Source organism: Chenopodium quinoa, unplaced genomic scaffold (genome assembly GCF_001683475.1).
Source record: "Chenopodium quinoa cultivar QQ74 unplaced genomic scaffold, ASM168347v1, whole genome shotgun sequence".
Lineage (NCBI taxonomy): Eukaryota > Viridiplantae > Streptophyta > Magnoliopsida > Caryophyllales > Amaranthaceae > Chenopodium > Chenopodium quinoa.
The window spans coordinates 46,944-61,868 of NW_018743503.1; the positions used below are offsets into that span (position 1 = coordinate 46,944).

Genomic DNA, 14,925 nt, shown 5'->3' on the forward strand with positions numbered 1-14,925 from the left:
TTCTATAAAGCCTAGTTCTTCTAGGTCATCATATAGTTTGGATGTTATGCTACAAGTATGGAGTAATAATTTCCATAATTTTTGCACATGTTGCCTATTCGATAATTTAGTTCAGGCATCGGGGTAAGGAAGTTGGATGTCAGATCCATGAAAGGGTCACACATATTACCCAAAGTAAGAAAGTTGGATGCTATTTTCACATTTAAAAAATTACTGCTTTCATCATTTCTCCACAAAACCTTTACAACTTGATTACAATATGTATAATGAATGTAAGTCTTGTTGTACACAAATCCCCTTGATGGGTTCAAAGAGTTCTTGAACAGGACAGCATCCACACCTGATCACCTCATTAGTGCTGCAGCAGCAAATTGAGCAGCCTTTATATCGGTGCCTGCTGATTCCTTTCTTTCCCTCCGTCTGAGAACACGCAGTTTCGGGGATTTTGGTTTCGTTGGATCCTTAAAAGATCTGCATATAACCACCACCGTATAAGAAATTTATAATAGTGTCAATGGATAAAGTAACATCAACTAATAAATATTTATAAAATTTTATTAACAGTTAAGCTCCTACTTTTGTGGTACGAATGGGTTAGCAAACTTGGGCAAAGGTCTGGCATGGGGCACCAAGGTCCTCCTTAGGTGCTTCAGGGCCTTCTCCTCCTCCATCTAACGGATACAAAATGTCAGTGTATGGCAATAACTACAAAATTGCATGTAACTTGGTTTGACAAACGGAAGTACATGCACCTGTTTTTCAGCTTCGGCCTCTTCTCTGTATCTTTTATACATCATTTCTTTCTCCTTGATTTTCTTATCAAATTCTGCTCTATCAACAGCTCGATGTTGTACATGGTGGTTAAACTCCTGAACCTCAGTGAGAGGCATACGTTCTTTCTCTGGAAGAGGAATAGGATCCCTGAAAATGCAAAGAAAAAGGAGGCAATGAATCAATTTAAGCAGGGGTAAGGACTCTTTGAACGTAATCTATTCAGCTGATGTTTATACTTACTCGCTCAGGACTGGTTGAGCCTTGAAGATCCTCATTTGAGCCTCTTCTCTTTCCTTTCTAAGCCTTTCCTCCATTTCTCTCCCCATTTCCTTCTCGTGCCTAATTAGGCTCTCGAGTTGGAAAGGTTCAGGTTGAGTACATTCTTTAGGACCGGGTTTAGGAGGAACCTGCAACATCAGCATAAAAAACATTAGAGGAGAAAAAGGCAGGGTAAAGAAAAAATATCATTAGAGGATTAAATTGTATACCACAGGGAAATCAGTGGTGTAAGGATACGGGGTAGCCTTCGGAACTCTGGCTTTTTCCTCCTCTATCTGTTTTTGCACAAGTTCGGTAATCAACCTTCGTTCTTTCTCAGCCCCCCTTTCCTGGTTTTATGCAAAAAATTCTCTAAGTTATCCAGTGCAATTTGAAATATAATTCCACATTATGGGAAAAACAAATATACCTCAGTGTAAAGATGGAATGGATTAGGCTTTGTATTTCTTGGAAGATGTTTCTCATGGTTTGACGACTCTGAACATAAAGACAGCTGAAAGGAGACATGAAATTGTAAGGAAAAGGTAATTTCCAACAAGCAATTAAAATACAGCAAAAAAACTGTTAAACTGTACCTTGTCAAATAGATCGACAACACTAGAAGAAGGTGGCGGAATTCTCTCATCAATTGCAAAATGAAATTCTTGGGGTTTTGTAACTTGCTTTTTGCTGTTGCAGAACAACCCCAATTCCCCCTTACTTTCAAATATCTACATCACAAGTTCAATTTATTAGAACTCATAGATCATACTAATTTAGAACTCATACAAATCATGCTTTGTAAAAGTAAAATGTAAGCTACCTTTTTACTCAAAGGCCGAGCCTTGAATTTTGGGATTTTCTCTAGCTCTTCTTGCTCAATCTCAAGTGTACTTTTTATCTTTGTTGGGCGTGCTCGCAAGGATGTTTGCAGCACTGGTGTTTTTGGTTCAGTTAGATGATTAGATTTCCACTGATTTTTCTGGCAATGCAAATATGGATGACTCGTGTTAGCTTAAGCATTTTCAGACCATTCATCTAACAGTATAAACTGAATAGTTTTCGCAGACTACTAAACGAATTCTATACCTGATGACCAGATTCAGTCGAGACCACGGAGGATACTTCTGCATTCTTGTTGGCCCTTTCCAAAGTCTCCAAGTGGAATTCCTAAATAGAATGCATAGTCAGAAATAAGCTCTCAATGAAACTTGACAAAATTGACAGTTAATACATGGAAAAATATCCACCTGAAATTCTGGTTTTCGAGGAAGGCTCTTGGGTAGTGGAGGTAAAGTTGGGGCCTCAAGAATCTAACAAAATAAAGGATGTCATCTCATTACAATGCAGAAAAGAAGTAAGATATTTACTATGAAAATAAATTATTAACAGACTTACCTTTTTGTTCAGCGGCCGAGCTTTGAATTTTGGCATCTTAGTCATCATTTCTTCCTCAAGCTCTGCAGAGCTCTTCACCTTTATTAAACGAACCCTTTGTGCAGATACAAAATCAGGTTCTTTAGGCCTTGTCAATTGCAGTTTAGGCTTCCCCTGCACGTTCATCATACTGAAATTTAGAATCAAGATGATAAATAAAAAATAAAAATAAAAAAAAAAAACCATTATAATAATAATTAATGAAACAAAAAAATATATGGAAAACTATCTTGTGAGCTGTGACAGTACATTTTGAGGCAGTGAAGAATCTCTAGTGCTTGACTGAAACTTCTTCATCAGTTCTGCAGTAGAAACGAATGGCACCGGCGGCAGTGGAGGATCCCTAACATACATCTTTATGTGGAATGAGAGTATACAAGTTAGTACTAGGATTGGAAACAAGATAATCCAATATGTACATAGGATTATTGTAAAAAAATCTTACTTTTCTGTCTTCTTTGGAGGGTTTAGCTGTTTTAGAGCACAAATTGGAAGAACTAGTGGTGGCACCTGGTCTTGTTTTGTGGAGCAGATTAGGAGGCTTAATGTTTAGGATCTGTTTTGGTAATTAAAAAAGGATCAATCAAAGTTATGCTTATAAATACATTTCAATCAAAGTTATGCTTGTAAAAAGAAAATAAGTAAAAAAAATAACTATGAAAGTTCTTCCCAATAATGAAACACTGACCTGCCTAGTTTTTCCATCATCCAGTTTCTGCCTCTTGATGGCTTGGTTTTCCTGGACAAAATTAGGAGTTCCAACAGAGCTGTTTAAGTTGCTTCTATCTCTGTTGATTAATTATGGGTTAGCACCAAAATTTGAGCATCAAACCAATAAATCAAAGTATATCGTGACTCGAATTGAATGTTCTACCTCCTAAAACCGGCAGGTTTAGCACTTCTTGTGTGTGACTGAATTTTCGATTTCAATTCTGATGGATTCTTTAGTGCACTTGCAATCTTCATGGCCGTCTGCTTCTTCTTTTGCTCGGTCGTTGTTCGGCCTCCTTTACTAGTAAAGGCAGGCGGTTTTGGGGTGCATACATCTGTCATATTCAGAAAAGTTATAAGCAAATACCACCACAACAAAACCTTAGTACCAAGATGATTTTGGTCCGCTAACATGAATAAGGAACCCGTCCGCAGAGAAAAGTTATAAGCAAAATATATATAAAAGTAAATGCCAGATCCATGAGCTTGCACTAGAAAACCAACCTTGAGAAGGGCAGGTTGCAGATTCCACCTTAATTTCTGATTCAATTTTCACATCTGGAGCAACTGCTTTCACAGTACTGAAAGTAACAGACTTGTTAAATCAGACAATGTCCGAAGAAATTGGAGAAATCAACAGAAAAAATCAAACAAACAGAAACACACCTCCTATATTCTTTGCAATTTTTCTCACAAGATACTTCAGCAGGTATACTTATTTGTTGGCTACTGATCAAGCTCGGGTCCGAGTTTTCGTCCCTTTCACCAGGCATCCCTATATGTTGGCTGATCATACAACATTACATGTTAATAAATAAACAAATTTGGTGTTTTCAATGGCTGCTGATAATGTAAATCACATCAAATACTCACCCAGATGAAATTTGATCTAGCTTTGATGACAACTCTTCTGACAAAACTGATGATGCAGTTGTAGGCTTAAGTGATTCAGAGGCCTGTATTATACAAGAAACCCAACTCAACACAATTCTAAAGTTCTATCAACTGTTAATGAAAAAATTGAAAATCATTGTGTCGAAATCGAAAATTAGAAACTGAGATAAACCTGCGCTGTCGTTTGGGCATCACCAAAATCGCACAGGCTGCTAAGTTGAACTGATCTAGAAGCCTTAATTCTCAGCATGAAAGCTGCAATTTATTGGAATAAAGAATCATCAAACTCTAACTTTGCATACCCCTAATTCATCAAATTGCAACAATCGCAAAGAAAAGCCACAGACATTATCCACAATTACAAGTTTACAATCCAATTATACCAAATTACCGAAATATATCTTCCCTAATTGAACAATTCGATCTAAAAAATTTGTTCCCTATTATTAATACACCTTCCTCAATTGAAGAAATTATACTCAATAATAACAATTAATGAAATATCTTCCCTAAAATGAACAAATCATAGTAATTTCCAAAACCATAAAACAATCTTTCAAAACCCTAAATCTAAGATCATGAACAAATCAAGAAAAACAAAGAATTGAAAGTTGAAAAACATACGTGAAGGAGCATGACTAAGAGCAGACTGAAACCAAAGTTCAGCGTTTCGAGTATCCTCCTCTGATTCGCCATTGATGAAGTCATAAAACCTTGGAGCAGAGAATTCGTAAGTTTCGTCGATCATAATTGAAGTTGAATCTTCCATTTTCGTCGCTTTGTTGGGGAGGGGGAAGAGAGAGGGTGATGCGGTGGTTTGTGTGTGTAAGAGAAGAAATGAGGAATTTTGAGGGAAAAGAGGGTATTTGGGTTGGATGGGGTTTAACGGTAAAATTTTACAACGGTCGGATTTGGAGAGGGAGGGGAGGGGGGAGGTTATGAGTTTGTGTATTCCCACTTTGCCGGATTTGTAACGGCTAGTTTGGAAAGAGGAGCGCTACATTACTACGTCGTTTTATATGTTCATCAAAAGTAATACTTGTACAGTTGTACGAAGTATGGTATGATACAAGCATCCAACCACGATGGGTTGGAAAAAAATAAAAATAATAAAAAACAACCCAGATGGATCAAAATAGAAATTACGGGTCGTAGCTTGGCCTGGCTTGCAAACTTTTTTGGCCTCGACTCAGCCGGTTCAATGATCACCTCTAGTCAGGGGTAATTATCTATCTGGGGTTGCTCAGTCGGTTAGGAGTTATTTGGTTGATCATGTGCTACTCGGTCAGTGTTATTGTGTGTATCATCTTGCCACACGGTTTGCCTGGCCACACCGAAAAACGCTGCTACTAAAATATTTCTTCGATATTGTTTTTGCATTTTTTTTAAAGTGTAATTAGTTTCTCTTTGAAAAATTCCAAGTTTCTGAGAAACAAGTTATGTTTCTTAATGGTAAAGGCCTAAATAAATGCATTTGTTTTAATGTTTATTGGCGAAACGTTATTTGAAGTAAACCGCTACTTTAATATAACTAGGGATCTCAGTGGGACGGGTCAAGTACCCACCTCATCCCCGTCCCAATATGGGTCTTGGTTTGGCAGGTGGTGGGGCGGGGATGGGGATAAAAACCATACCCGCCATGGGTGATGGGGAGGGGGTAGATTTTACCCCCGCCCCATTTTATACCCGCCCCATCCCCACCTCATACCCATATCGCTATATTTTTAAAAACAAAATTATATACTTTTATACTATTTTATAAAAAAAATTATGTATAATAAACTTATAGATATAATACTTTGTAATACGCTAATATTATAAACAAATAAGTATGTAATATTAACCTTTTTTTTTTTGTAACCTATATTAATTATGTGGTATTGTGTATTGAAACGCGGGGATTACGCGGGTCTTGGGTGGAAATTAAGCGGGGGTGGATATTCAAGTGAGGGGTGGGACGGGAATGGTTTTTAAATTGTACCCGTCTGGGCGAGGATGGGGATGGATTTTGGACCCGCCGTGGGGATGGGGATGAGGATGAAAATATTAGGTGGGGATGGGTAGGCCAACATCTGCCCCCCCTCCCCCCCCCCCCCTTAATTGACATCCCCAATTGTATAATCACTACTTATTTGCCTATAATTTTACAAATTTAACCTTTTGAGAATCAAATTTTATTTCTCATTCTAAAAAACTGGAGCAGTCTTGTTTCTCTAGATCTCTTCTCTCATTTAAAGAAATTGGGACGACATCGTTTCTCTAGATCCCTTCTCAATATTTACTGGAGTTAATTATTTTCACTGAAATTAAACTATTTTCTCTAAAACTTAATTAATTGTTACTTAACTTGTGCTATTTTTTCATGATTAAAACATACATTTTTATGGTCAGCTATTTGTTCCTTAAAATTGCTGAATTATACTGATTATAACTAATTTATTATTGAATTGAACTTATTTTTGCTTAAATTAATTCATCTTTACTTAAATTAACTAATCTTTGCCAAAATTAAATTTTTTTAATGAACTAAGTTATTTATATTGAATTAACATATTTTCATTGAATACCCCTTCGTGTTGATTTAAGTGTCCTAATTTAACTTTTGTACTATTCACGTACACCACTTTGACCAATGTTTATGCTACATTCATAAGATCAAACTTGTACTCAATGTATGGTTGTCCAATATCACTCTTTATAATTGATATTTATTGTTAATTAAAGATACTATTGGTCAAAGTTTAGCAAATGTGTTTGTTGAATTGGGTCATTTTAAAAAAAAACATAAGGTGTATTTCGTCTGTCTTTTATTAGTTGTATTACGTACTCGTGTTGGAATTTAGAATTCTGAAAAATTGTTTGTAAGTGTCGTTTGACTATCTTTTATTAAACAAGACCCGCTTTTATCACCTTGATGGCATTTTAGCTAATAAGTTGCATTGAAATTTGTATTTTATTATTAATAATAAAATATATTTTTTGTTTGTGGGCCATTTTGACAATGTTAACAAAATTTTTAGAGTTAACAGTGTTAACTCCTATTCATCATCTTCTTCGCCCACCTTCTTCTCGTTCATCTTCTTCTCCCCCCCCCCCTCCTCTTCTTCCTCTAATTCTCTTTTTCATCCTCCCACCTAACTTTATCTTCTTCCTCCATTCCACAGTCGGTTCGACTCAACAAGCACCACCATTTTCGATGGCAAATGAATTAAACGAAAACTCAAATAACAAAGGCAGAAATAAAGGTATGGTTAACCTTAAAGGGTAGGTGGAGTTTTTCTTCCTCCATTGATTTCGGCTTAGCACCACCATTTTCAAGGCGCCTAATTAAACAAAACCCGAATAACAAAGGGAGAAATAGAGGGTATGGTTAACCCTAAAGGTAGTAAGGTTTCGTTCCTCCATTGATTTCGTCTAGCTTGATGTCGTAGTGAAATGTATATTTTTTGCCATTGAAATTGAAGATTGAAGGAGGAGAAAGAAAACCAGGGAAAGGGCGAAAAACAACTAACGTCATCTAACAGTAGTTAGATATCAATTATAAAAATACCCCTTGATAAACATTAATTGTTTTGAAGGTTATAAACTTGTATTTTCTCTTTTTTTAATAGAATCCTTTTTCTTCCTAAAAAAAAAAGCATGTGTCGTTTACGAACTTTTTTAGTAGTTCTCTTGTTTTCTTTCTTTTTTTTTTTATTTTGTTTTTCTTTTTTTCCTTCCAACCAATTCTACAATATACACTATTCACATACCATTCTTCAATTACATTTTGTATTTTATACTTAAATTAAAACATAGTGATAGGCGTGTCGCGTACCTAACAAAAATAACCTAACTATTCCTCCTAACTATGTAGTCGGGCAAGTAAGGGTCGAATCCCAAGAGACTAAGGTTCACCTAAATTATCTAGACTCAAGTAATTATCAAGCAAGAATCAAATCAATGGTGGAATAAACTAAGAGCTAAAGTATAGAAAACTAGAATAAATCAAAAGAATATAATGAATCAATAAGCTAAAACATCCAAGATCAAGTATCACCACAATTACGATCGATGCAATTATATATCTACCCCTAACATACAATTCCAATTAACACGGGGAAAAGCAAACCCTAACAAATACCAAGGACCTCTCTCGAGTATCAATGGCTTCCCTAACCCACAATCAAGCCTATTCTCATGGTATCATGCAAATTAGAGACATTGCACACTTTACTTCAATTCCCAATTATCCGCTCAACTATTCTCATGTTGAATTTCAAATCCTAAATCAATTTACTCAATTCCGTTAAAATCCAACTCTCGTTGTGATAGAAACAATGGAATAATAACAATACTAATTATCTCTAATATAGCATTGGCATAATCACAATCAATTTAGCATAGACAATTACAATGGTTATTAGAGAATTAAAGAATTAATTCATGCATCAATCATAATTGGGCTACCCTATATCTTGGAATAAGAAATCTACTCACACATATTGAAGAAAGTAATAACAATCATAATTATAGAAAACATGATTGAAAAGCATAAAAATTGAAAGAGAAAGGAATAGAGATGAATACCAATGATGCTTCAATTGAATAATTACTCAAATTGTTAATCAACAATACCCAAATCTAACCTAAGAGTTAAATTGCTAAAAAAAAGTATGAAAACTAGGGTTCTAGAGAGAGAAATAAAACTTAAGGAGATAATAATCTGTCAACTAATGATAATTACAATGGGTATTTATACCCTTAATGAAATAAAAACTCGAAAATAATAAAAACCGGAATCGCAATACACTGCCCGGTCAGACCGGGCAATAATACCCCGATCGGGTAGGTGGGATTAAATAAGCAGTTGTTTCTTCCTTGCATTCTTCCTCAGCGCCCGATCCAACCGGGCATATGGCGCTCGATCGGGCGCGGGGCACAACCTTTGCTGGCTTGCAATCCTGATCTTCGTAGTACAACCAACCCCCACGCGCCCGGTCCAACCGGGCGAGGCCTGCCCGATCGGGCGCGTGGCATCATACCATAAAATCGCTTCTTTACTTCCTGAATAACTTCAACACGAATTCCTAATGTGCCCGGTCTGACCGGACATGCTTATCCCGATCGGGCACAGTACAAATTATGCTCATTGCTTGCAAATTCTTTTAAGACTGGTTCTTGTTTAGCTGGGTTTTACATCCTTGTCTACCAACATCTCCAAAATGCTCAAAACATGTCCGAATCATCCGAGAAACTTCAAGTTCCTGTAAAACTTATAAAAAAAATACACCGAACACACTAGAGAAGAGAATGTTAGCGGAATATGGCTCTAAAGAGCCTAAAACCATACAAGAATGTAATGAAAAGTCGGGATAAATCTATGTATAAAACGTGTATATCACATAGTCACACGAGATCTTGTTAGACTACTCGTCTCAATGTGTACTTCATTACATAACTGTTTCGGGGTTTTCTGATGTCCTGCGGGAGAGTTACAATTCCGAGACTGGAACCGGACGCCTGTACCTGCAAAATAACGGAGACTCCTGTGAGCTCCGCCTCCAACGGTCAAGTTAGTACCTGATTAAGGAGTAATTAATGCGGAAATTAAAGTAATAAGGTCTCTCTAGGTGAGAGTGTTTAATGTAGGTAATCTGCTTTGTTAGCGAGATCAGCCGGTTATTAGTGTGTTCCGTAATGTTTTTCGCGTGTTGTTTCTGTGTCCCCCCTTAATGAGGATTAAGGGAGGTATTTATAACCTTGGGAAACGTGCCCATCCTAGGTTTAGGTAAACCTAGGGCCGATTGGGCTTCCCTCGGAAGTTGGGCCTGGGTGGCCGGTTTCTCCATTAGGCATGGAGTATGCCACATGTCGTGACATAACAGGTCCAAGGTGGACGAATAAGCGTGTGCCACGTGGCAAGCCCTGACAGTTCCAACTAGGGGACACTTGGCAGATCCTGATTGGCCCACGTGGCGCATTCCGATTGGTAAGAGCAAAATCCCCTAATCATTTGCCCCTCACAGGTGGCACGTGATTGGTCACGTGTTACCTGTGACAGGTGTCGCACTGTAACGGGCGACGGCCTGCTACAGGTGTCAGTCGGCGAAAGGACGAGAGATTTTCCCGCCCAAATTTTGAATTCTGGAAGTGACCCTTCGCCTTCTCACTTCGCCTATATAAGGGAGAGCTGCCTTGAGTCATTTTCACACTTTGAGAACATTCGGACCCCTGAACTTGCTCTGACATTTTGGACTTTTTCTGCCTACCGCCTGTTCTGACAAGCCGACTACACAGGATTTTCAGAACTTCATCAACCGTCACTCGTTCAGGTAACTCAGTTCTCTTACTCTTAATTTTCTTTTTATTTTCTGAAATGGCACCACGGAAGCACACGACACGACCTAGGTTAGTGATCAGCCGGTCACCGGGGACGGCTGAATCTAGGACTAGGAGTGCCGCCTGCCCTTTTCCGGACCCATCTTTGCCCTTTATACAAAGTCCGACTGTATCTGTGTCTATGCAGAGCAGGATGACCAGAACGAAAAAGACAGCTAGGATCTCAAATTCAGACGGCTCCTCCCACAGGGTGCCGATTAGTGAAACATCTGACCAGGCGCCAGATGTTGAAGTGAGACAAGGCGGCCTGGATGCCGGCAATTCTGTGGGGGGAGTCATAGTGACCCCTTCCAATTTAACAATTAACAAATCTGCTCCTTTTCAAAGAGAGGAGGCGGGCCCCTCCGGGAGAGGGGAGGAGTCGTCCTCTTCAGACTCGTCCGAGGACGATTCCTCGTCAAGCTCTTTTGGCCATGCTTCTTTGGGTACAGAAGAGAAAAACAGCCGCCTGCAAGAGGCGAGACTTTCTCACACAGTTGAGAAGGGGGACAATTGGGCGGAACCATCCGCCTCTTACCGAGAGCTAAATACCCCTACTACTGCACGGTACCTCGGGGCCGAATCACAGCCATGCAAGAGAAAGTGGAGAGCTTTATTGCAAACCACACCATGGGTCCCGACTTTCTAGTGTTTGTGCCGGATCCAGAAGACACAGTCGTCTGGCCGGCTGGTTCCAGTTATGATAGCGCCTGCTTTGGCTGCTACGAGGCGGCCATCAAGGCAGGGCTGCGCTTCCCATTACATCCGGTTGTTCAGCGGATTTTGGATGGGTATGAGTTGGGGTTATGGCAGTTAGCCCCAAACTCCTGGGTCAACGTACTCGGCTATGTGGCCGGGTGCGAACTGCACGGGGTGGAGCCGAGCTTCGAGGCTTTCGCCCATATGAACTATCTCAGCCGGACCCCTAAGACAGGCGGTACCGGCTGGTATCAATTAACAAGCCACAGGGGCTACCTCATGACGAGAGGTAAAACAAACAAGTGGAAGGACTGGCGGAGCACCTTCCTCATCATTGAGAGTTCAGACATTGAGCTGAACAAGCGCTTCAATAGGTGGAACAGGAATCCGCCCCTTCTTGCAGGCGGCCGTAGCATGCCGCCTGTTCCCCCCAAGGCTAAGAAAGAGATCCTTGACAAAGGACTCTTTAAAGTAGAGTCGAGGGTCGACTCTACTTCAGGGGTACGAGAGCAAGTACCCCTGCACTGCGTCCCGAGCTTCAAGTGGCTCTATGACGAGTACTTTTTGGCCGCCTGTGGCCTCAGCAGTCGGTGCTCAAGAGGTAGTCGGCCTGTCGAATACTCTATTGTTTCATACATTTGTTGTTTATCTTTTATTAACTTTGCCGTTTGTTTTTGCAGCTGACGCCATGAGCAAAATCACCGCCTCCAAGACTGGGGCGGCCATGTTGCGGGCCTCTATTATGCAACAAGCTTCAACCGACTCCCCCAAGAAGGGGGCACCCTTGGTGAGCTCCGAACCTTTCACCCTCTTTTTGGAGTGTTTATGCATATACTGACTTTTTTCTTTTTTAGACGGGTGCTCCAAGAGCTTCATCTTCTCAACAGCCGGACCCCAAGGCCCAGAAGACGACTGTTGGGAGCTCTCCTGGTTCTGCCAGGAAACAGGTGGCGGCTGAGAAACAGCCGACCACTTCTTCTAAAGCTCCAACTGGGCCGCCTAGAGGTATGAAGTTGTCCTTGTAAATTTTAGACTTGCTCTTTTTTTACTAAGTCTAATCCGTTTGTTTATGCTTGATGCAGCCGGCCCTCAGGAGCCTGACTTGGTAGAGATGGCCAAGTCTATGATCAGGGCAGTTCCTCCGGCTGAAAGGGAGGCGGTCAGGGGTGTCGGCACCCTTGACCTAGACGGGATTGCAGGGGTCCTAGCTGAGGTATACTTAGCATATTTTTGAGTATTTGAATTTCTGGACGCCTGTTTTCTTTTTGTTTGGAAACTGACGCCTGTTTTTTTTGTTTTTTACTTAGGCCCTGCTCTGAGTTAACGGCCTTCGCAAGCCGCTTGATCGGAAAAACAAAGAGGTAAAGGCTGCGAAAGCTATGGCCGCCTCTGACTGTGATAAGGCAATGTTTCAAATTGCCCAAAATGAAGTACTGACCATTGATATTCCTTATTATCAGGCGCAGGCTACCGCCGCTGTTCGGGCTCAGTTAGAGGCGGCCCAGAAGAAGAATGACGAGCTGGAGGCGACCATCACAAATCTCAAGGCCGAGCTGAAACCTCTTCGCCTGAAAATGTACTCTTACGAAGCCATGGAGAAATCCTTGGCCAGCGTAAAGGAACGCCTGGTGACCCAGGAGAAGAGTCTTACCCAAGAGCTCTCGGAAAAGGCCGAGCAAGAGAAGAAAGAGCTGGTCCGGGAGATGATGGAAGACTCCGCTCAAATCCAGCGCATGACCTGGGGCCGCCTCTTCCCCAGTGCCGACTTTGCCTCTTGGGAAAGAACGTACCGCCAGTGTTCGGATACATATAATCAAGAGATCCTGGAGGCTGCTGAAGAAGAGGCGTTGGGGGAAGCGTTGGAGGAGGAGGAGCCGGTAGTGGCGCTTGTGCCGCTTGGGGGTAAGGCATCAAAAAAGGATGCAGCTGAAGCCGAGTCCAGCAAGAAGAGTGCTGACCAGGCGGCAGCTGCTAATACTGAACTGCCCCCTTCTTAAGCTTTATGTATTCTTTCCACGGCCTGCGTGCCGTTTGCTTTGTATTTACCCGGCCAGGGGGCCGGGGCTTTGAATATTTTGCTGGTCTTTAATGACCGGCTTATTTTTAATGAATTTTTGTTTTGCTTCAAATTTGTCTAAGTATACCATATCTAATATCCAATTGTTTACTAGACCGACTGTTTTACATGGCCGAACGTTGCAGACAGGTACAGATAGTTAGTACGCCGCCTATGCCCCTGGACGACTGGTTGTCTGTTTCCAGGATAGACGATCAGTCGGCCATTTATCCAATCGGTATTCGAACTATTTTGTCTGGATCCTTTTTAGGCAGGCGGGCCTGCCTTTTTGTAATTTTAACCAAGTAGGAAAGTGGTCTGACCAAGTAAATAAAGTATTACCTAGTCGTCAAGGAATTGAGTAGTAGAGAAAACAAGCGGCGGGCACCGGTTGTTTCCCTTTATTGCCAATGTTGTTGGCTTTTAACTCATAATTTTTTAACCTAGCAAGAGTAGTGATTGAGGGCCTCTGCTTGTTAAAACAGGCGGACGACTCATACCTTTTAGGCTCCATACTAAGTTTGAGTGACTATTAAGTTAACATAGGAGTTACTTAGTCTTCGTCACAATCTAGATTGAGTAGTAGAGGTACCAGGCGGCGGAGGACGGCTGATCCCCTTGATTTGCCAATGTTTGTTGGCTATTAACTCAATAGGTACCCCCTGTATTTATCCCAAGTAATACAGGCGGTCATCTGACTCAGATGTCAACTGCTACCACTGGTTTGGTTAGTGATTGAGTTATCCTTGTCTCAAAACGACTACGTGGTTGCCCTTGGGGACAGTCGTATAGGTGTCGTGTAATTAGTTTATAGAACAATGTTCCACCCAAAAGGGAGCTGCTCTCTGCGACGAATTTCATCCGAATGGATGCCGTCGGATGCCTGCTATGATGATGGGACAGGTCGTATTAGTTTTGTAGATTTGATCAGTTGGCTTGGCGCCTGGTCTGATCATTCGGCCTGTGGCCTTGGTAAGTTCTTGGTGAACGTAGGTGCTAAGTAAAAGGAGGGTAGCCGCCTGTTAGGCACAGGGTCGGCCAGGCCCTAATCTTTTTAGCCAAGTATTGTGAGTAAAATACTCAATGGAGAGTAGCCGACTGTAAAGGTACAGACGGCATGCCCCTCTGAAGATAGAGTGAAAAACTCAATGGAGAGTAGCCGACTGTTTGTTAGTAAGCGTGCCCCTCTTAGTACAAATTGAATAGCAAGTGCACTTTTATTAAGTAGCTCTTGACTATTTACATCATTCAAAAGAAATATTTCTTAAGATTATCTATATTCCAAGTTCGAGGCAACGGTTGTCCGTCTGGTGTCTCCAGACGGTAGGTACCGTTCCTGACTTCCTCATAGATTCGGTAGGGTCCTTCCCAGTTGGGAGTTAGTTTGCCAGACTCATTAGCCCTACCAACTGCTTCCATTTTTCTAAGTACAAAGTCCCCTACTTTGAGTGGACGCCTGTGTACTTTTTTGTTGTATGATCTAGTCATTCTCAGGCGATAGATCTCATGGCGCAAAACAGCATTGCCCCTCTTTTCAGGAAGTGAGTCTAATGCCAGGCGCATGGCTTCCCAGTTTGCCTCTTCGTCATATAGCATCACTCGAAGAGTCGGCTCGTAGTGTTCTATTGGAAGAACAGCTTCCGCACCGTAAGTTAGGAGGAATGGAGTTTCTCCAGTCGCCCCTTTTTCAGTCGTCCTAATGGCCCAGAGAACATGTGGTAGTTCATCCGCCCATA

General features: G+C 41.0%; 1 protein-coding gene across 1 annotated transcript; it reads right to left on the reverse strand.

Moving 5' to 3' along the window:
• Positions 1-106: 106 nt before the first annotated feature.
• LOC110739498 (protein TPX2-like) lies at positions 107-5,280 on the reverse strand. Its single transcript, XM_021919941.1, has 20 exons — positions 4,699-5,280; positions 4,247-4,329; positions 4,054-4,136; positions 3,847-3,966; positions 3,685-3,761; positions 3,344-3,515; positions 3,158-3,257; positions 2,915-3,025; positions 2,719-2,823; positions 2,431-2,583; positions 2,283-2,345; positions 2,122-2,202; positions 1,856-2,014; positions 1,629-1,763; positions 1,463-1,546; positions 1,263-1,382; positions 1,015-1,181; positions 753-921; positions 577-671; positions 107-471 (listed from the first exon to the last, which is right to left on the reverse strand). The coding sequence occupies exons 1-20, from the start codon at positions 4,841-4,843 to the stop codon at positions 345-347; spliced, it is 2,349 nt and encodes a 782-aa protein (XP_021775633.1). The 5' UTR covers positions 4,844-5,280; the 3' UTR covers positions 107-344.
• Positions 5,281-14,925: the final 9,645 nt, after the last annotated feature.

Excerpts from the sequence above, each read along its gene's own strand:
- LOC110739498 (XM_021919941.1), bottom strand. The coding sequence starts at position 4,843 with ATGGAAGATTCAACTTCAATTATGATCGACGAAACTTACGAATTCTCT. Across the intron at positions 3,258-3,343 it reads AAACCTGCCGGTTTTAGGAG|AGATAGAAGCAACTTAAACA; the intron begins GTAGAACATTCA and ends ATTAATCAACAG. Across the intron at positions 472-576 it reads AACCCATTCGTACCACAAAA|ATCTTTTAAGGATCCAACGA; the intron begins GTAGGAGCTTAA and ends GGTTATATGCAG.